This window comes from Aquila chrysaetos, chromosome 3, assembly GCF_900496995.4.
Source record: "Aquila chrysaetos chrysaetos chromosome 3, bAquChr1.4, whole genome shotgun sequence".
NCBI lineage: Eukaryota > Metazoa > Chordata > Aves > Accipitriformes > Accipitridae > Aquila > Aquila chrysaetos.
This window is the reverse complement of record NC_044006.1, coordinates 7,113,775-7,136,604: the sequence shown is the minus strand read 5'-3', so window position 1 is coordinate 7,136,604 and position 22,830 is coordinate 7,113,775. Positions and strand designations below refer to the sequence as shown.

The following is a 22,830-nucleotide window of genomic DNA, read 5'->3' as shown; positions in this document are numbered from 1 at the left end:
TTTGAGACAGACCAAAGAGTTCCCTTTTGTGATACTCATTCCTCAACAGCAGCAGAACTGGGATTTTGGAAAGAGTGTGTAGGTTTTACCACCAGAGCTCAGGAACTTGTGATTTTTTTTATCCAGTAGCTTAGCTACAATATTCAATTAGCTACAATATACAACGTTTCCCATGCCCCTGGAGAATGACTTCACCGCCAGGAGGTAAGTTAACCACAGTAAAACCTTTCTTTCAAATCATCCTTTTCAAACTCTTCCATGTGGACACCCAGGCAAAGACCCCACCCCAGGAGTGTTGCCCAGGTGGTGCGGGAGCAAGGGGAAGGGGCCCGAGAGTTGTCCTGGGGAATGGGAAAGGCATCTCCCCTGCATCCCTATCGCTGGAGCTGCCGGGAGACTTCAGAGCAAGGCAGCTCAAAACACCTCAGCTTTGCAAGCAAACCTGATTTTGGCTACCCCAAGGACAAGGCACCAACAGCTGGAGCGGGTTTTGCTGTTCCTGCCATAGGAAAAAGAAGGCGAAGAGCTAAAGGCAGGTATCCCTAGAGAGCCAGCTCTGCTGCCCAGGACGGGGAGGGTGGGTGGAAATTGGGGCTCTTGAGAGCTGCCAGTTTTGCCGCCTGAGACTCGTGATTGCTACCCCCAGCAGCAGCCACCAAGCTGCTTCCCAGAGCTCTGAGGCAGGCAGGGCAGGCAGGGCAGGCAGGGCAGGCAGGGCAGGGCTGCAGCGCCTTTGCCACCCCCAGCACCTTCCCGTCTTAACCAGCCGCTTGCTTTACTTACGCCTACAGCTCTCCACACATAGAGCAGCTTCTCTGCTAAAAACCCCGACAAAGCAGCCTTGCAGCAGAACAAGATCCTCTCCGCCTGTCCAAGCACCCGAGTCACCTGGCACAAGGCTGGTGGGCAACACAAAAATAACCAGTCACGCCACAGAGGTCAGGGACCAGTAAATCCACAGGTTCTCTCTTCTTCTGAGTCGCCCTACACCGAACGCACTTCAGCTTACCAAATTTCTAACGTCTCAACCAGTTTCTGATCAACAGACACATTGTATGTTTTTACAGCCTACAAATAAAACTGGGAGGAAAAGAAGAAATATTTTGTTTTTAAAGCCTTGGAAATTTCAATGCTAATATAAAGGTAACTTATGGCATAGCTTCCAGCTGCGAATAGTAATGTGAACAGTGAGGAAAGAATGAAAGCAGTCTGATAATTCATTCACACTTGCTGAGGCGCAGAAGGTTCCTACAATGACCTCCACATTCTGTATTTGAATTTTAAATGGCCATATATTTACACCACACATACACTGTATACGATTAGATCTTAACAAGATAATTCCCCACTGAACAGGCTCTGTATAAGCAAACAAGAATATGGATATATTTGAATTCAAAAATATAGTTTCCTTAAGGCTAAGCTCTGCCAGCTTTAAAGTGCAAGATCCTATTTATACAGGATAGCAATTCTTGATAGGAAGTTGGGTAGTATTTTTGCAACTGTCAGGCCCTTTTGTATGGAGAAGGGTTCAAAGATTTTGCAGCAGGATGACAGTGATAACATAAAGATAACATCATAACCTTATGTCGAAGGCACAGTCTGATTAAAATAAACAAGAGAAGTACTTATTTCCTTCACTTCGGTACACAAGTAATTTAATGAACAAGCTCAGTTCTCATTTGAACCTCATGGTGTTGTCCAGCTACACAATATATCGTGCACATCTGCAGGGATGCTTCCTAAGAGTGGCCAAGAAAACTAGAGTTTCAACTTGAAAAATATGCGGCTTTGAATTATTTTGCTAGGATATAGGTGATTTGGGTCACCATCTCTGCTCTCATGCAAGCAGGCTCCATACTCTGCAGTACCCCGAGCACTGGGTATTTTAAGGTCTGTCTTTCTGGCCAAATATTCTATCCAGGACCAAGAAACCTTGCCACAACATCTCTACCAAAACCAAGATATTTTCTTGTAATTCACTATGTTTCTCTTTTGTATTGCTGAAGGTTTTCAAAAGTTCTTTTTTTTTTTTAACTTTTTACAAAAAAAAATTGCAGAAGGGAATGCATTTTTGGCTCTATGAAGTATTCAACTCTTCATTCTGCTTACCCTCACCAAAGTCTCCTTTAGACTAGAATGAAGTTCTGCCCAAGACATGAAAACAACAGGCAACATCTCTTAATTTGCTTAATAATATATGAAGAAACATGTTTGCAAAAGAGAAGCAAATCATTTTGTATAATGCAAATTCAGGAAGGTTAGTTAGTAAGTTAGACTACTGACAGCTAATGCATTCCCCAGAGAGCACACAAAAGACAGTGCTTGGTACAGGTTATTTTTAACAGCACCCTGTTGTTTTAATGTCTCGGTTAACTCTCTTTCTCTCTGCGCATCTGTAAGCAGGAGGGAAACATTTCAAAAGACAAGAGAGGCAAAAAAGGCACTTTTCAGCTTATGAGAACTGTCAAAATTATTTGTCAGAAGTCTGTCTGGCTTGCTTAGGTTTTTGACAGCCACATGTTAGCATGGTATTTTTACTTGCAAACAAGACTTGAGTAACAGATCCTGACCTTTACATTTTGTATCTGTGGGGCTTTTCTCTCAGCATGCCACAATTTTTGTAAAGCTCATTCTTGTGTTTGTTTGGTTATTTTTTTTTCTTAAAAAGAAACAATTTTTGTCATAATATCCACCGAAATGCCACTAAGTCAGATTGTGTTATATTGTCTAATAGAATGTGACTGGTGCAACCAAACAGAATGTTTTTATACAAGATTGGATAAAAAAAAAAACTTAGAAAAAAATTAAATGCTTCTATTATAAAGCACGCACATTAAGGAAATACATGAGAATGCGTTAATAATGCATTCATTTACCTGCCAGGTTAAAGAAGCTTGTTTAATACAGATTAAATTTTCATCACCCACCCAAAATTCAGTATAGCCACGTAAGAGATTTGAAAGAAAAATCAACGCTCACAATTGAAGGAAGAGCACAGGGCTCCAGGCATTCTCTGTATATCCATTACTCTGCAGGGTGAGGTTTTTATATTTTTGGCCTAGACATGGTATAAAATGTGTTTAGTGGTGAGATATGAGGTTTCTGGCTTATTCTTGGGCAGCTGCCAACACAGTACTCTACATGACCCCTTCCAGGGCTTCCTGCCACTCTCCGTTTACCCAGCACAGTCTCACAGGAGGCCCTGAGAGGTATGGAAGGTTTTGCATGTAGTCTCCACGCTGTGGAAATATTACTCTGATGACTCCAGAAAGGTCCTCAGACCTTCTGAGCATCAACCATGAAAGAGGGGTTAAAGTCACGTCATCTGAGTCTTTTACAGTTGATTGAGCAAAGCAGTGGAAGGCATGCAGAACATGGGTAACCGTTCAAGGAGAAGACAGGCTAACATCTTCCTGTGTCTCTCCTTTCTGACTCTCATCCTCTAATACACGCTGGTTCACATTCCCCAGCTGACCACAGGATTGCTGTGACTCCTATGTGGTCAATGGAGATACCTGGGCTTCTCTAGGTGGCAATTCACCCCACGTAAGACCTGTCTCATGATCTGACAACTCTTTCTCTCTGTTACCTACAGAGGAATTTGAGCTATGCGGCTTTTGCTCGGCTTATTCTTATTCTGTGGACCATCCTACCTGAATCATAGTAATATGACAGCAATCTAATGCAAAAAGACTCCTGGAATGTGTGCACGTACACCCATGGAGATGTAGAGCAAGAAATCTGCCTGTCAGTCAACTATACATATGATCTCAATTATTACAAATACTGGCACGATTCAGTGAGACATTATTTTAGGTTTACTTAGGTGAAGATCATAGCTAATATGCACCGAGCTCTATCATTTCCTGTGACAACAAAACCAAGTCATGCAGAAATCCTGCTCCCCGTACAAATGAGGAGAAATTTTTATTCAAGTCTAGTCAAGCTTTTCACTGTTAAGCATTCCTTACACTTGTCCTTATTAAACATTAACAGTGTTAAACATTCTCATCTGCTTGCTGCAAGGAGTAAGAGACAAATGAGCTCCTGGCTGCCGCGGGACCCAGAAGGGAAGACTGGACCAAGAGGGCTTCTTCCTCATCCTCTGCACTCCGCAGTAGCATCTCCCTTTTAGCACTGCTAGGATCAACGCTCCAAGGGACAAGGGGACTCAATCCAAGAGGGAAGAGCCAAGCAGTGGCGACATACTGCTTTACAGAGATCTCATGAATTCCTGGGCATAAATCTGACTGAATGCTAGTGTTGTCCACACAAAAAGAAATATCCTGTTTTAACATACATCCCTGACATTTTTTGTACAGCATAGGGCCATATTTTCATTCATTTTGGAGTCCAGTTTTTTTAGTACAGCTTTTAATAATAGAAGATTTTGTTTTCTATCCAGAACAGCAGGATAAAGCAACTTTGAGGTAAAGCCTTCTGGGGATTTTCTGTTGAGTCAGTGCCTTCCAGCTACAGTGCACAACACTTTCTGCAAAGCAAGTACAGTGTAGAAGCTTAAAAATAATTGCCAGGATATAATGCAGTGATTGACCTGCGATGAAATTTCAAGTAGCACCTTCCTTTTCCAAGCTGTGTTTTTAAAGAAAACATTTTTTTTTCTTTTTTTTTTTTAATCTAAGGCACTGGCTTAGTTTGCTATGGATATTTGTCTTCCTCACAATATTATGCTGAACTGCACTCTGCCTGCATGTTGAACATGTTATTTAAGTGATTTTAAAGACAGTGGACACAATGTGGGTTGCCTTAAAAGTTCCAGTCTGGTGTTATCAACTTTCATCTAATGTATTCACTTCTACCAGGTTTGAACTTGGCCCAAAGTGCACTGAGTGCTCCCATATATTTACAGGGGAGTGACTGTCTTCTATGATTGGGGTATCTGAAAAGCCTTCACTTGTAATTTACATGAAATATCAATACAGATGACGGATGTGATATTTTTATGTGGCAATACCACCTTTTGTAGCCAGTCATAGAGATAGACTAATATTATTTGTCAAACAGAGCCTCTATTCATCAAATAAATTATCCATCTGTAATAATGTTTTGCATTATTTGTTCAGATCTATATCTGGCTGAATAATATCTGTCAACATTTATTCAAAGAAGAAGGTATTCATCAAACAGTAGCTTGATTTCCTTGAAAACACTGGAAATTCTGCCACTTTCAGTAGGAGCTGGAGGAGCCCAAAGGCATTTTATTATAATTTATTTTTTTATTGGTATAAAGGTATATAGTGATTAAGTACAACAACAAAAAAAAAAACTCAAAGAGCTAGTCTCAAAAATATTTAGGAACCTAAAATATAAACTGGTGCCCAGTGACATGTGTGTAGTACAGCATACAATACAAACTAGTCTACCTATTTCCAGTTTTGAAAATATCACCATATTGAGGAATCTCAATGCCTAAACATTTCTTAAAGTTCCCTCTGAAAAACTGGCAATTTATAGGTCTCACATGAAGCAAATACTTTAGAGTTTCCCCTCAATCACCACTTAACAGACCAGCATGGACCCTCCTGCTCTAACAGCACTTGGAACTTGTCAGGAAACGACACTCAGAAGGTAATTACCAGAGTTTCATTGTGAAAACTCAAAGGCTAAATTGAGTAGTGTTGCACAGGAGACTGACTTCATTTTGTACTGTTCAGTGTTTTCATTAATGATCTGGTGATGGACTAGAGATTTTGTTTATTAAATTTGTAGACTTTGACACAAAGGCGGAAAGAACTGCAAGCGGGTTGCAAGGGAGATTCAAATTCAAAACAAGTTGACAAATGAGAGAAGCAAAAATATACAATTCAGCGAGTAGGAAAAAAAGAAAAAATCTTTAAAAAGTTCAGCGGGAACTACCAGCTTCACAAGGACTGGCTGAGGAACACATTTTCTTCAGAAAAAGACCCAGAAGTTATAGCAGCTTACAAACCGACACAGGTTAACGTCATGCTGGTGCAATAAAAGCGAATATCCCACTGGGAGGTTACAGACAGCAGCAGAGTCTGCAAAACACAAGTAATCTTTCCAGTACTCAGCACTGATAAAGGCTTCTGCTGGAATAGTGCATGAAGTTTTACATGTCTCCAGAAAAGTGTTGGACATGTTGGAGGTGTCCAGATCAGGACAATGAGAATAATCAGAGCTTTGGAAAAACACAACTTACAAGGAAAGAGAGGAAGGACTGGGATTTCACAACCTAGAGAAGGCTGGGAGAGTCACAGTCTTCAAGTACATAAACAGCTGCTGCAAAAAGGAAAGGAGCAGGTTGCTCCCTGTGTGGTAGGATAAGAAGAAATACAATTTAAATTACAACAAAAGAGGTTCAGCTTAGATGTTTGGAAAACAGTAAGGATAACACTAACCACTGAGCTGTCTAGGGAAGATGATGGAATCTCCCATTACTAAGCATCTTTGAGAAGAATTAAACAAAAAGCTTCATGGACACTGTGGGACGCAAAACTCTTGGATGGTGCTTTGATAGACGCTTTACTAGGTTTGTGCCATACCTAACCTCCTTCTTATTTGACCCACATTTTGCACACTTGTTTTGCATTTTAATTAAGTCCAAGCCTGAGTGCAAAGAACAGATGGTTTCACTGCTTTTCAAAGCATCACTTTCAGGGAATGCAGCAGTCAGAGATTTAGAAGATTTTAGTAAACTTCACCCAGCCTATGAGAGTTTACTTCCAATGCAGAGATGTTTCCCGAAACCCCCTCTTTTCAGAAGACCATGTGCTACTTTATCAGAACCGACAGTGCATGGTTGGGTATTACGCAGCCTCAGCATCACCACTGTGATGAAGTACCAAAGAGCAAGACCTACAGAGAAACCTTTTGCAGCAAGCCTCACCTCATAAGAAACACAATGATGTTTTCCAAATCCTAACTCGTACATCTTAGGTCCTGCTTCAGCCAGGCTTGTATTAAGGGCCTGGGCAATCTAAGGCAGGAAAGGAGTTGCCCTCGGCTGGGCAGAGCCAAGCCTACAGTGCATCAGTTTTTCAATACTGATGGAGATCAAATATGATCAGCACATTAGTGGTCATTCTTATTTCCACCCCACATCCATTTGGTGCCAATTGTCTATTCAGTTAATTTAGTACTGACAACTTAAGCGAAGGTGGATGTTTCCAAGGGGTGAGCTTGGAGTATAAAGATAGTTGTACACTTCTACATCTTCAAATAAAAATTCAGAGCAGTCTCTGAATAGTATTTTTATGAGTTTCCCACTCACACTTCCTTTATATCTCAGTCCAGTTGCTTACAAATATAAGTGAGAACTTTGGCTATCTAAAAGCATGATGTATTGCTAAAATTCATAGATTCTGTGATTTTCCTGCTTCACTTACTTCATGTTAAGCAGGTGCAATATTAAATTAAGTAATCTTAACATGGTATTTGAATTACCTGCTAGTCATTTTCTTCAAATACTTACCAAAAAATCTTTGCAGGTAGTACTCAAACCAGAAATTAAGATTGCAGAAGTTTTAGGTATGGTAGTAAGTCCTCCATGCCTGAAAAGTGCACAGTTGAAGTGCTGGTGTGGCTACAGTCATACACTGACATACCATGAGATTCCTGTATATATATATATATGTATGTATGTACAGAGAGAGACCTCAGTGTACACACCATACAATGAACAGTGAAACCTTTCCATTTCTCCTATAGATGGCAATGATTAAAATGTCAGCTGCCCCATTCATTCTAGAATTACACCTGATCAGAATGCTACAGTGAATGGGGAGGGAAAATATATACAAAAAGCTTTACATTACAATTGGTATCACAAAGGCTGGAGGCAGGCACCTCAATAAAAATGCAGGAGTTCCCAGTGTGAACTAGTTTCCAGCTTGTACTAATTGTTTGTGTAATGACCAGCATGTTCAGTTTTCATTTTTCTGTGTCGTGCTTAAGCCGTTACTAAATCAGGTTTACACCCTCTTCCACTGTCACTTTGTTTTCCTCCAAACATTGGCCTCCACAAAGACAAATTACATTTAAAAATGTAAATAAAGTTAATCCTTTTTTTCAAAAAATGTAACATTTTTATGTGATAAGAGACTGACTTGCTGAACATTGCTGTCAGTTGAAATTAATTAAGTGAGTGCGATCTGAATTACCTAAATAGAAGCAGTTTACCTTTGAAGTAGCTACTATGGAAAGATTTTCAAAAACATTCAGGGATAGTTTTACACTAGGCACATTCAGTACAAGAGTAAAACTCCCATTGATTTCAGTGCCCTGCCACCACAGAAACACGCAGTATATGTCCTGAATATATTAAATGATACTTGATTTCAAAACAATACTTAAGTGTGAATTTACCTAGTAATTTCTTGGTGTATTGAAGTATAACTTAAATGCTATACTACAAAATGGACTGAAATAGAATAAAGAAGGTGGTTCATATAGAAGTATTTCAGTTTGTTACTAAAATAATAATGTTCTATGCCTTTAGTTACAATAATTAAAATAATGCACAGTGATAAGAACTATCGAGGATTATTAATGTGATAGTACAATTAAGCTTGTGAAGAAACAAAGATTACCAGACTATTTAACAGTGACATCTAATTATTTTGGAAAAAAGCATGCATCTTTCTGTCCACAGGCTTACAATCTCATCTTGTGCCCTAACATCTTGTAAAAGAAAGATACACATCAAGCAAGAATTGGGCTGTTAAAATTATTAAATGCTGAAGAACAAGACTCATTTCATTATACTTCAGGTTTATTAGATCATATTAGTTAACACTTGCTAAGCAAAAAGTATGAAGTGCAATATAGAGAACACAACACTGATTTCATGCATGTATAACTGGGAATCCAAGGTCTCCTTGAATTTTACATTAATTAGCTGGAACATTTAATGAACAAACTCTTCATTATGTTCTAATCAAAACAAGGTCTGACAGCTTAAGGAAAAACCCCAATGAGCATCCATCTGCTGACGTATTATTTCTGACCTAACTTTTTTCTTCCCCAGGATTCTGGTTTGTTAATAAATCATCCTAGCAAAATACTTAGGTAAAAAGGGGCTATTTCTCCTTGTCATTCTCCTCCTAAACTCTGACAGATTTAGCAGAATATAATCTTTGCCTGTATAAATGTTTTTGCTATGTTCTTAATACTTCCCTACAAAAGTACACCACATTTTCCAAACAAACTCAACTTCATCAGGATCGGTTAGTTGGACATCTATTTATGCTGGGTCTTTAAGTCCTTTCATAAACTGAGGAAATAATTTACCTTCAAAAAGAGGCTTGGCAATATTCATTGTGCTCCCAGTTTCAGGAACTTGGACAATATTGAGAGTGAAACAAGACAGATGGAGCTCCAAATGGCTCAGCAGCAGGAAACTTAACTGAGGGATTTCACCTTTGTATGGTTGATGAGGAAGACATACCTCAGGATGTACTTCATCCCCATCACACAGGCATTTCTCATCCTTTTGTTTAATGGGCTACTTCCCACTAAGTAGCAAACATATGAAAATTCAGTGCAGCCTCCCTGGGTCTTTCAATCTTGTCTTATACAAGAAACACATTCCCAAGCTTTGAGGTGTTTTTAGATGGATCAAGGAAAGGTGAGCTCTTATTCCCACACAGACTGTTTCCATATTGACACTTTAGTCTGCCTGCGAGTGATTCTGGCTTTAAGTATAGGCGCAGTCTCAAAGTAATATGCACTGATAGAGCGTAGCTCATCCAGCAGTTCTGCAGAACCACAAACACCCAGGTTCAAAACACCAGCAGGACCAAGGAAGCTGAACTGCCTCACAAGTCCTCTGCACTGGCTGACATTTGATGTTAACTGCAAGGAGCAGATTGTTCTGAATCCACATCTGTGCGGGACTGACCACCCAATATGTACAGTCAAGTCATTAGATGCCCCAGTAGATCAGCAGAATTCTGATTTGTAATCTAACAACAATAGTGCATCTCAGAGGCTACAAGAGCTGCTCCTGAGGCTAGGTACATGTTCATGAATATACATATCAGAAGATATGGAATCATTTGGCCTTATTTAAATGGAATTGCTCCCTTGGTAAATATACAGTGAAAATCTGCTTTAAGCTACCTTAGAAAAGACTGGGTGCGGGGAGGGTGGGGAGGAGGCAAAAAAAAAAAAAAAAAAAAAAATCAGTCGCTTAAGAGAGGTGGCCTTTAACAAAAAGTCTAACAAAAATTGTATGGGAAAGCCATGGGGATAAAGTACTTTAAAGTCGTTGATTAAAGTAAAGCAGGGTGGAAAAACAAAAGGTCTGACAACCGTTCCACCTTGCACCGTGATCTTATCAGCTCTCAGAAGACTTAGATGAAAAGCCTCAGGAAGACATATAGCCAAGTTTTAAAAAGAGTTCACAAAAAGTTTAAAACACATTTTTCTCAGGTGCAGTTTAGCTTTGCAAATATTTTGGTGATCGTACAACCTGAGCTTTGCACATATGCTTTATTGCAGGCCTTGGGGAGTGAAAGAAAGGGAAAAGTGGCACCATCTGGTTATGGTTTCCTGTTTTCTGATTCTCATTCATGTAAGCCCTTTCTGGTAGCAAACATTTGGTTATTTCCACATCTGTGCTGCCCCTGACCTCCCCTGAGGTACCTGAAGTAAGAAATAAGAGCAATGATTCATAAGCTGCAACTCAGGCCTGTGCATCAGTGCCAAGCAATAAACACACGAGCTGTAGACAGCAGAGAAAGGGAAAACACTTCCAGACTGGATCTGTGCCTTTTCAACGCCACTGTCATCAACAGCTTCTCCAAATAGAACCCAGCACCTCAGCATGTCGTTATACTGAATAGTGCCAGATGGGACCTGCAGTTTTATTACACTTCAGGTGCTATTACTTCAAGTGAAGCAATTAATATCTGTCAAGCTAAATGACTCAGTCTTTGGATCACCTGTCACACTGCCCTCCACAAAATTCTTCAAAGGCCAAGGAGGTTGATACCGTATGGAGCTAACCAAAGGCAGCAATTTGTCCTGTGCCCTTTTTCCTCTTTGACAAACCAAAGAGCAATAAAGTGGTTTCACCCTGGTTTATGCAATTGCTCTGGGTTTGTCTTGAGCCTTGCCTAGCAAATCTTTTCAATGAACATCTTGTACTTCTTGGTGAAAAAGGGGAATCATGCAAACGGGGCTGGATTCTCCCCAGCCCTCAGGCTTTGCTAGCTAAGCCACCCTTGGTAGCTGCCTGGGACTAACTCAGACCACTCCATCACACCTCCTCAGCCTACATGTAACACCATCATTCTTTCTCCTAATTGCTCTTTACCCCAGGTCACAGATCAGGGAACCACTGCCAATACATGCCATCAGCTAACCTAGTTAAAAAGGAGTTTTCCACTGCTTAATTCTCCAGATAACAGACTTCCAAACATGCAAGTATTCAAAGCAGCAGAATGCTACAATGCTATATATCTGGCAGGCACTCTCAGACGAATTCAATAGCGCTGCAAGCTGATGTATATTCAATTCTGGAATATCAATCACTTCAAATTCCAATATGATTATCAAAAGACTGCATTTGCCTATAATATAAACCACATTTTTTCCCTTCCAATTACCTTATGGAAATTTTTAGTGCAGATAATATATAGTATTAATAAATCCTCTCTAGCATGGCAATAGAAAGACTGATTTTCTCTCTTTGTCCCTTTCTTTGTATCAGGAAAACCTCCCACATTTCAACTTTCTTAAGAATAAAGCACAGAAAAATATTGTTTCATACACATCTTCTGCAAGCACTTTCTGATATATTAGACCAGTCTGAGCTCATATCACATAATAATCAATTACATTAAACAATCTACTGCAAATTCCTTGCCAATAAAATACAAAGTCATTTTCAGTTTCGGATATGCCATCTCTTCAGTTACGCACAACAAATAGCACTTTCACGCAAGCCATAACAGTTTCTGCCTTTACCTGTGAAAAAGTGTCTTGTGTTCTTGTATTATCCATGTCTGTGAAAATTCTATTTGTTTCATCAGTATCCCATAAGGTTGCAAACTACAGTTTATTCATGAATCACACCTGCTTTTCCACAGCACAGTTCTCGTTCTTTCTCTCTGCTTCTCGCTCTCTCTTATGAAATCTTGCAGCCAATGGCTTTTATTAAGTGTTACTTCCTTTTATGCTGAGAACTGAAAGAAACAATAATGATGCTTTGCTTCCTCATGGCAGCTCTGTGAAAAGACAAAAAAAAAAAAGTAGAAGTTCTTTGTTTGCTTTTCCTGAGCTGATATTCATGTTCTAGTGACTTCCTGAAATCATTGAGCCATGAATGCTGAAATTATGATTTATTAGTGTACATTGTATCTATCTGAACACCCAACATGTTAGTTACCAAAACAAATTTCATACTAAATGTAACAAAGTTTGCCTGAGGAATTGCAAATACAATGCTCAATTTCCACAGCAATGTTTTTATGCACAGCAGCAATCTTTAACATATGTCTTTAAACTCCAGCATGAATATGTGCATATTGGATGAAAGCACAAAGGCACCTGCAGGTTAATGTACAAGATTCCTGTAAAGATAAACAGCATTTTAAACTTTGCCTTTGCTATCTGTATTGGAGGAGAGAGTCTAGTGATTAGAAGAGGGAATTAACAGTAAGACATTCCTGAAATCTAACCCCAGGTCCAACAAAAATTGTTCTGCAGCTACAGGGAAAATATACCTCAGTTTCCCCAACTAAATATGGTGACTTCTATTATAACACAAAAAGATATCAAAATTAATTTGGAGATTAAAAGTTCTGAATAGACATGGCTGGAAGGTGGGCTATTCATATTTTGAAATTTCTTCTCCTCCAAATAGAGGCAAAAGGGAAAATCAAAAGCCATTAAGTATCTCCTGCAAAGGAAATTTTTTTAAAAGTGACAGGACTTGAAACGTTTTGTTTTGATGACGGGTCTCCTTCCTCTACTAGCCTAGAAGCAATTTTTTAACAGAACCAACGCGGGGTGAGGAAGTTGAGAAGTTCGGTGCAGAAGATGTGTCAATGGACCACACTGGGAGCAAGGTCAGGGCTCCCTGGCCCAGCCCCACATACCCATGCGTATAAATCCCACCTGCTCTTTCAGCTCATGTAGTTATGGACCTTTTGCTGAGGAGCTCGGCTGATTTATCCGCCGGAACCCAGCCAAAAGACAGCGCTGCAAAAGTTAAGAGGCAAGTGCAGGCAGCCTGAATTCAGGCTGGAAGCCAGAGACAAGCTGTGGAGAGTGACACGGTGCAGAGTTGGGCAACCCATTCACCTTGTAGGCAGGTTTTCAACATGCCAGAAACAGATCTGAACCTTGTGCCTAAGAGCAGGCTCTGACAGCCATACAGGATTCACCAGCTTCACAGGCAAGAGCCTTTAAGCTCACACTTGCTAAACACAGTAGATGGACCCAAGAGAGACCATAACAGCAAATGTGTGGGAAGGAAAGGATTAGGAATGAATTCTCCCAAGATTACTTAAGGCAATACAAATGAAAAGGAAGGTCAGTATATGCTAATATAAACAGTTTTTAATCATTTGAATTGATTAAAAATAAGTCCTGTTCTTTGAAAGAATGTTAGCTTAACAAAGTCCAATAATGTAACAGGGCCTGACTAAGTCCAGATCTTCTAAAGAGATACTTAATAAAAGATTGTCTTTCTTTCAATGCTCTCAATTCTGACTATTCTATGTCCGTGTCCTTGTTTCAGCTGGGATAGAGTTAATTTTCTTCCTAGTAGCTAGTATAGTGTTACGTTTTGGATTTAGTATGAGAATAATGTTGATAACACACTGATGGTTTCAGTTGTTGCCAAGTAGTGTTTAGACTAAGTCAAGGATTGTTCAGCTTCTCATGCCCAGCCAGCGAGAAGGCTGGAGGGGCACAAGAAGTTGGGAGGGGACACAACCAGGACAGCTGACCCAAACTGGCCAATGGGATATTCCATACCATCTGATGTCATGCCCAGTATATAAACTGGGGGGAGTTGGCCTGGGGGGATCGCTGCTCGGGAACTAACTGGGCATTGGTCGGCAAGCAATTGCATTGTGCATCACCTGTATATTCCAATCCTTTTATTATTATTATTGTCCTTTTAATATTGTTGTTATTATTATCATTATTAGTTTCTTCCTTTCTGTTTTATTAAACTGTTCTTATCTCAACCCACGAGTTTCACTTTTTTTTTTCCCCGCCAGTTCTCTCCCCCATCCCACTGGGGGAGGGGAGTGAGTGAGCGGCTGCATGGTGCTTAGTTACCGGCTGGGGTTAAACCACGGCAGTCCAGCATAACAGGATGGAAATTTTTTCACTAAACTGGAAAAAGAAATCATGGGAAACATGGTTTTTTGACAGCTATCTGAAGTCATTTGGTTAAAATAAAATAGCAACTAACTCACTCAGAATCAAATTTCTAGTATTGGCCTATTCCCCCTTAGAGTCCTCAGCCCTTGAGGAACTATGATTTTCTTTTTAAATTAAAGAATCCCAAGGAACTTCTTTTTATAATGTGATTATAGCACCACAGAACATTTTAGAATGGAAAAATGACAGCTTTCTCTTATAAAGGTTCTGCAGAGATATTAGATGGTCTTTTCCCCTCCACTGCCTGCTGAACTGCACATTCTGCAAGGTTACAAAGTCTGTGAGAAAGCAGTTAATCAGAATGGAGCTCAATTGCTACTTTTAGAGCAAACATTTTCAATTAATCTGAAGTCATTAATTACACCTTCCCTTAATAAAGGCTTTGGTGTAATTTTCTTTTTTTCTTCTCAGTTAATCGATTCAAACATATGCCAGAATCATGTGCTGCAGCAAACACATGGGAAAATTCTGTACTTAAATAAACTACTCTCCAGTGAAGATGAAAGGAATGGGGAAAAGGGTTTTGAACCAACATGGAAGAACACAAACACTTTGTGCTTTATCCAACTGAAGCACAAGGTAAATGTGTTGTACCAGCAACGTATATTTTACTTCAGAACAACATGAACAACTCTGACAATAGGGAAAAAAAACCTAGTGTCAAAGATGACTTTGGAACCACTTTTCCCTCTTCTTTAGTACTTGCACTAGGTGTGTTTGCTGCCAAGCAGGGGGCTTTTTTACCTGGAGAAGCACTGTGCCCTGTCTTGCCACGACCTCTCTGAAAGCGCTGCTGCCCAACTCACTCGCCGGCCACGATCCCCAAGGCTGGTCCCACTCCCACCAGTACATATCTGCCATGCTTTCCTTATGGTTTTTTAGGCTAAAAAGGCAGGTCAGGTATCTCAGATTTACTAACAGAGAATCTGAACAGCTTTTTCCAAACCTCCTTTGCTTCTGTATCCAACCACAAGGTGTGAACCTCCTTGTCAGCCTCCTGGTTTGCGTTCTCGCTTCTCTTAATCACCAGGGCCCTCAGAGCCCTGGGAGTGAGATTTCCCTACCTGCTTTTTAAAATGCTAAATCCCTAGAAGTTTTCCAATAGCATATTGTGGATAACCCTGTGTGAACTCATTATTTGGTGCTTTTTGTGGAAGTTAAAAAAAAAAAAAAAATCCTATGACAAGGTATGTTTTTAATCGACCTGAAATATTTAATAGGCAAAAGTAAAAAAAATGTTTCTGTGTCCCTGGTTTGTTTCATTAAAGAATTTTCTTAAACATTTTCATACCCAAGAAAAGGACATCATGAAATAAGTCATTTCAGGTTAAAAAATGAGAGTTAGAATGAAATGATTCTTTTTTTTTTTTTTTAAAAAAGAAGCATTAACTTCATAGAAATATTTTTGCCTCTCATTCAAGCATGAATGCTTCAGCAAAGCTAGAATGCTCTCACAAAATATTTTAGAGTTGAAAAACAAAACCTTTCACTGGAAACTTGTTTCACCTCAAAATTACTGCCTAAACCTGTTTTATAAATGGGGTCTTTCTTTTTTCTGTGGAACGGTGCTGAAAAAGAGAGGAAGCCAGAGCTCCTAATGACTCCATCATGTAATGTGGGGTTTTGACCTGGTATGACAGCGAGCATACCAAGGGTGTTAATCAGCAGGAAGTGATACAGGGAGACATGTTGATGGTAAATCAAGAAAAAAGAACTGGGGGGGGGGGGGGGGGGGGGGGGAGAGAGCAGTTCATTTTTCTAATGGAAAGGGGAAGAAAAGGCTGAAAGGACCAGAAGGGGTAGAGTATCAGCTCCAAAGGAAGCATATTGCAATTGGAAGTATCATTTCTTAGACTAGGCTAATTGGGTACATCAAGAAACTAACTGAGATACTGGTTAAAAAACACCCTGACATTAAGGGTTGGTATTATAAAGGGCTTACATGTACTGCCCAGTGACCAAGTGAGAGACTGTGCCTTGAACTACAAAACCAAAAGAGAAAAATGGTACCTTCCACACAGCCTGGATCTCCACAGTGAGAAGAGACAGCAGGTTGAGAGACACTCCTAGGTGCAAAGGAGACCAGCAGAAAGATAATTAACCTGTAAGATGCTGGGCTTGCACTTTACATTAAATGTTTAAGGTCATTAGCCGAGTAAGCACTGGCATTCAGCTATCCATCTGTCTGTCCGGCCATCCATTCATCCATCAATTCTTCCTCCCATGCACTCACTCCTCCTGCCATGGAAATTTCCTGGTTTGGGAGCTTTCCATAATTTTGTTTTAGTTGCTATTTTAAAGCTACTTGTTTGGCAACCCTGGGAGACTGACACCTTCCATTTATTACATGAGCTGCCCTGCCAGGGTGCTCCAGCCCACAGCTGAGACACCCTCAGCCGCATTCTCCGTGCCTCCTTTGAAGTCAGTGATCCCAACAAGCAGAGCTGGGAATCACTGATGGGACAGGGAATAAGGGAGGAGTGGTCAGCCTGGTCCTTCTCACACCTGAAAGTGATAATTGTCTTACATGCACCTTTATTTTTAAAGAGACAGAGAACATTTGGGGCTATATTGCAGAGATTATTTAGATTTTCAGGATGAGTACAGTCCCTTCAACGTCCTTTGAATTCATTGAAGAAATTTGGCTCAACAAAGAAGCCAAGAAGCATCAAAATAGAAACCCTTAGCAATTCAAAAGAGAACATTATTAAATTAAATCACATAAATCACCTAAATATCACCTCTGCTTTTTAACATAAGCAAAAATCCAGTATTTTGAAGCAAAGGAGATCTTCTGGGCTGAAATGGGCACCATCCTCTTCATTTCACATGATGGATAGTGTGACTGTGCCAACAAGTTCTGAACAAAACTGGAAAACCAACCAAACATGTTAGAAGGAAGCCCTGTTTCAGGGGGTTTTGCCTTTTCTATTTCCCTAGTGAATATCTAGCACAGAAATTGATGGTATTGCAAATCTGAGGTATTTCTATTTGACCTAATTTTGATCCTGGTTTTAAGCAAGAAAAATATTTATGCACAACATATTATGCTACACTGAACTGGAAGATCCCCTGTGCATTAAAGGCAAGGGAAAACAAAGGCGGGGGGGGATGGTGAATAGAAGACAAATAATTTAAAATTAAAACTTCTGACAAGCAATTGAGTCTGTGAAACTAAATTCTGGCCGAGAGTGACATCTAGTGATTCTCATTACACCATCCTCACACAAATTCTGCCAATTTTTGCAGTATTCTCACCCATAAATCCTTCCCAAGGTACACAGCTTCATACACCTTAGCCTCTTCTATATCTCTGTAAATTTCTTCTTAAACTGTAAGCAGAAATAATATATTTCAATATAAAAAATAAACAGTTTATGTTCAACTATACCTGTTGAAATCAGACCCTTATATCCAAAACCCAGCCTTTCCTGGCAGGGTCAAGAGATCATTCCAGATCTGAGAGAGCCAGAATGTATCAATTTCGTCTTATTTTTATTATTTAGCTTATAGCTGTGATTTTGAAATAAATCCCAAGAGAAAGAGGAGAGAGCTGGGTGGGATGAGGTGGCTTGGATAGGACTGTCACTGTGGTAGTATGTCCAACACAACAAGACACTCGGATGCCCGGGGACCATCAACGTGCAAGGAGGCACCAGAGTTGTGCAGTGGAAGCCCATGCCAGCCAGCCACACAGGACATCTGGCAAATTTAAACATTTTCCATGTATTTATGGATACCAGAAATACCGTAAAAGAAATATATTCCTGTGAAATATGGGTTTTCAATTTTTTCAGGTAATTTGAGTTAATTTTGTAATTAATTCAATGTGCACATTTTGAATGAATAGTGGGAGAATCAAAAAAAAAAAATTTAAGAAGCTAGGAACTAGAAGATAGAGATAATACATCTATTCATTACAATGAAGTAGGTACATGGTGCCTAATTGAGGGAGGTGTCAGGTTTTGGCTTCTTTTATAAAAGAAAATACTCTTTTCTCATTCTTTTTTTTGTACAATACATTTTGCAAAGCATAGTTGCAGTTTGATACATAAATAAAGAAAATCAGTAATTAGCAACAGAGCTATTAGTTGTTCCTTTGTGAATTGGTAATGCACAAACTACTTAGTTGCTGAATTTTGAACAACAAAGTGTTTCCAGCAGTCTTCTGCCTTTGATAGTGGTTCATTGTCACCATCAAGAAAAGAAAAGAAACAACCCACATGTTTCTAAAAATAACGATTCTTCATCTACTTGAGCAATTTCCTTCAAGCTTCCCACTGCGTGCAACAAACGTTACTAAAGGAAATGTCAGAGCAGTGCTCCCTCTGCATCCCTGCGGTGCCCTGGTCCTTCTGGAGGCTCTGCTCGGTGGGGAGGAGGGGACATGCCACCCCATGGGTGCTCAGCTCCATGGGACGATGACACCGACCCCAAACCCCACACCGGAGGAGAGGGGAGGAGAGGAGAGAGCCACAGCTGCCCATCCCAGCAGCAGACACGGCATCCCCTCTGCCTCCTGCAGTCCGGAGGGGCCATGGGGGATGGAGGCAAAATTTCTTGCCTGAAAGGGGCGAGCTAACCCTGACAAGGACAACTTTGTAAAATTGTGATGAAGTAACAAAAAACCAAGCAGTGTTTGCCATGAAAAGTTCCTTTCAAGTTTAGTTGAAGCTCGATGGCCTTTAGCCAGCACTGCTCACACCTGCTTGCCCCACAGCCTGCACTTTAGGGTCAAGAAAGCTTTGCTGAAGTAGGTGACACTACACTGATTCATATTTTAAGTCATTTTTCAACTGCTTACAATATATTCCATGCAAAATTCAAGTCCTCTATCACTGGTGATCTCACCTTGTTAATACTGATGCTGCACCCAGTGACGTACCCTAAAGCTAAGCAAGTTAAAAACACACATTATTCCAAGTTAAAAATGACAGTTCTATATATTTACTCCTCTGTGACAGAAGATGGCACCAGACACTACCTTAATCTCAGGCTATCAAAAAAGTGGACCATCAAAGCAGTTTAAAATTGAAGAGTTTGGGTTTAAATGCGATGAGTCAGAATACGATGGACTCTCCAGTGATTGTGCCCAGGGCGTCCAGCAGCTCGTGGGAATGGCTGGGGCACAGCAGGGGCAAGCAGTAAATGCTGAAGGGTTTGAAATAGCAAGAAATTGGCTGTGGAATCAGAGAGAGCTAAAGCAATCCTGGCTCTTGAAAGCCTCCGAGGGCAACAGTCGGATCACTCTTCTGAAGGCTCTGAAACACAGCTGCACCAGCCCTTTAATGAGGTGCAGAGGCAGTAGAGGAGTCGAGGTCCTCCGTGCTCCAGGATGGCGTTTTCATCCTGGAAAGAGCTCTATGACAAAAGGATGCCTCTTATGCAATCTCTTTTTGAGGCTTTGGTCCTTTTCATCAATCAAAACTTTGTCTTTGACAAAAGCAAATATTAAAAAAAGATGACAGGAGATTGCAGCTGCCTCCTCACCTTCCCCCCATTTCATTCTGGCCACTGCACCATGTACTGGGACAGCTCTAATACAGTCACCTCCTCTGTTTTCAGTCTTGGTCAGCAAATGACAGGGTAAGAATAAAGCAAAAGGCTTCCACATGCAACTGCTACGTCTCAGGTAAGTGATATTGTTGGCTGAAACTACGCATGCAGTTGTCCATCTGTCCTGTACACACATTTAATCCCATTGCAGGCTTTAGACAGGAGTGTTGCAAACACAATGACCAAGTGTTCACCAAAATCCTCACCCTTCTTTATACACACAGTGGTATAAATTTAAGCTCAAGCAAAGCAGTGAATCACCAAAACTTTAGCAAGCACATTTGCAAGCCCAGCTTTTCTGAAGAGGGGGCTATTACACGTCACTAAACTCAGCAAACACAAGCCAGGTTCCTAGATGCTGGCTTTAAAAAATGATTGACAAAATTGGTGTTCGAATGAGGAATTTCATTGAAATAAGACTTGCCTTTAAGCAGCCTCTTTTGGCACAGTCTCTGAAACAGCATCCCCAAGAAAAGAGGCCTGCAGGCACAGTCCTGGGTGGCAGCAGCAACAGAAAACTGAAGTGGGTAAATCGAGACCTTGCCCTGCCAATTTTCCCTCCAGGAAGTATTCATCATTATCCTCTATTTTACAATGTAGGGAGCACTCAGCTGCACTCTCTTCTGTATTTTTAGCCATAGCTGTTATTTAGAAACCTTAGCCACCAATGTTTGCCAGTGGCAGGCTATTACTAAGAGCTTTTTGAAATTCCAACCTCAGTGTCACAGAGTTATTCATCATCAGGCTATTTGCTGGGCAATGGAAAGAACAAGGGGAAATCTGCAGAGCTTGGCCGTATTCAGTCATCGCTTCTCACTTAATACGGAAAATGAAGGAAGAGATTTCAAGAAAAATACCTGCCCAGCTATAGAGGAGAAAACACGAAGCTCGGACTCTCAGACTGAATGACCTTACTTCTCTGCTTTACATAGGGTGAGAGGGAAAGGAGAACTACATTTGGAAAAAAAGTATCTTGTTGTTAAGATACAGGAATGCGGTACCCTGGCATTGAATCTCATATCTCCACTGCAAAACGGTAAAAGCAGTATTTTATTCCCCTTCCTGCTCTGACATTTAATTAGCCAGTGAAGGAACAATAACCCACTAGGCAGGGCTATGTATTTATAGCAGTGACAGATCTCTGGACACCCTGTTAGCACATAGTCTCTCCAGACAGTCCACACAAACCTTTCAAGCTGGCATTGCTTGGAGGAGGAAAGGCAGCATTGGCTCACATAAAGAAAATCTTTAGTCGTATTATGCCTACATATTGTTAATATATTGTGTTTAGACACATTTATTATGTATCTACATAAAAATTAATTAATTACAACCAGTCCAGAAGACAAAAGGAATAATAGAGCACAGACTGGAAGTGACTGGAGTCAGGGGAAGCAGGAGGGGTTTGAAGGTTCACTCTGCCCCTCTGCAAACAGTTTTTGGGCAGTGACACAATAATCTTCAGATAACTATGAATGAAGGAGCTCCTGAGGTCAGGCTTCATTGGTTTAGGTTTCTAGCACCTGCATCCTCTGAGGCACTGGCCTAGAAGACCAAGGTTACAAAACAACTTGAGAAGTTTCTAAGCAGTTAAAGTGCCCTTGGTAATTCAGCTGAAATTTAATTATTTCTTCCATCAGAAGTTGTGTAAGATGATCAATAGATGTAACCTTTCCATGCCAACACCTTTTCTTGTCAAGACAATATTCAGGACAAATAAAAACTTAAAACGTCAGCTTGTTTTCTTGTGTTAAATGGGAAAATGTGCTATTCAGAAACACCTAACCATATGTTATTTTAAATACAAAGAAAGATATGTAAATAACCTTGTGCACTTGAACTGAAAAAAAAAAAGGAATGAACAAGAAATGGTATGAGACTAACTACTTGTCACTTCTGTTTTCCATTATAAATGAATACAAGGTTTCATGAACCATATTTGCTTTCCAAATATATTTTGCTTTCAAAATGAAGAAGATTCTGATTCTAACAGAAAATAGTCCATATTCACACTCTGGAGTTTGACATTACTCGAAAAAACTGGCTCATATTGCAAATTTCAGAATCTAGAAAAGGGACTCTCTCTAACCCCGAAGAGCATTTAAGTCCCATTTTACTGTTGAAGGACAACATCTCCAAGGGCGGCAGCATGGTTGTGCACATGCGGTTGGTTTAACAGATGGACACGGGCCTTTGCTACTCCTAGTTAGCCCTAAAGCCTAAGAAATAAGTAAAGATTGCCTCACTCTGTTCGAGAAGTTATTTGCAAAAAGCAATGCAGATAAAAGCACTGAAGCTGAATTTTTTACAACCATAGGACAGTATCTTCCAAACACAAGGAGCAGAACAGGAAATCCTTGGACCAAATTAACAAGGCAAAAGTTAGACCTAACCGGTAATTAAAATTAAAGGATAGGTTCGGATAGCTCTTATCACTGTCTTTGAGAGAGAAGCAGTCTTATGGGAGCCCTCTTCTGCAGCTAGAAAGAGGAAACCACCCACACCATGGCCTTTCCGACTGATTTCAGGAAAATCCCGTGTGCTGAAAAGTGAACTGACAACCAAGTAAACACTTGTGGGACTTTATTCCCCACTTTCTTTTTCCTCCTTTTTTTTTCCCCCTAAGATGGCTTAGTCAGCCAAGGATGTTTCCTTTGCAATTTTCACATGGGGCTACACACAAATAGGCAGACTTGCAAGTAGACATCATTTTAAACAGTCTGAAACTGGTACTTCTGCAGATCTAGGAGTGGCTGGTGACAGACACAGCATTTCTAGCATGTAAGGAGTGGCAACATCAGGGAAAAAAAGGTTCAATTTTCTGGTTGGGGCGGGGGGGGGTGTCTGTCCTTCTTGTATGAGTATTTAGTCTGCAAGGAAGCAATG

At 40.3% G+C, this 22,830-nt stretch overlaps 1 protein-coding gene across 4 annotated transcripts in view; it reads right to left on the bottom strand.

Annotated features, from left to right (window-relative positions):
- Positions 1-12,115, bottom strand: part of LOC115339964 (delphilin-like) — a 45,581-nt gene extending 33,466 nt beyond the window's left edge. For 2 of the 4 annotated variants that reach the window (XM_030010691.2, XM_030010689.2), the window contains exon 1: positions 11,959-12,101. In XM_030010691.2, the coding sequence (XP_029866551.1) occupies positions 11,959-11,994 (36 nt within the window). In that variant the 5' untranslated portion in view covers positions 11,995-12,101. Of the gene's footprint in view, positions 1-11,958 lie in introns of all 4 variants that reach the window. The other 2 variants (XM_030010692.2, XM_030010688.2) reach the window with 2 other exon arrangements.
- Positions 12,116-22,830: the final 10,715 nt, after the last annotated feature.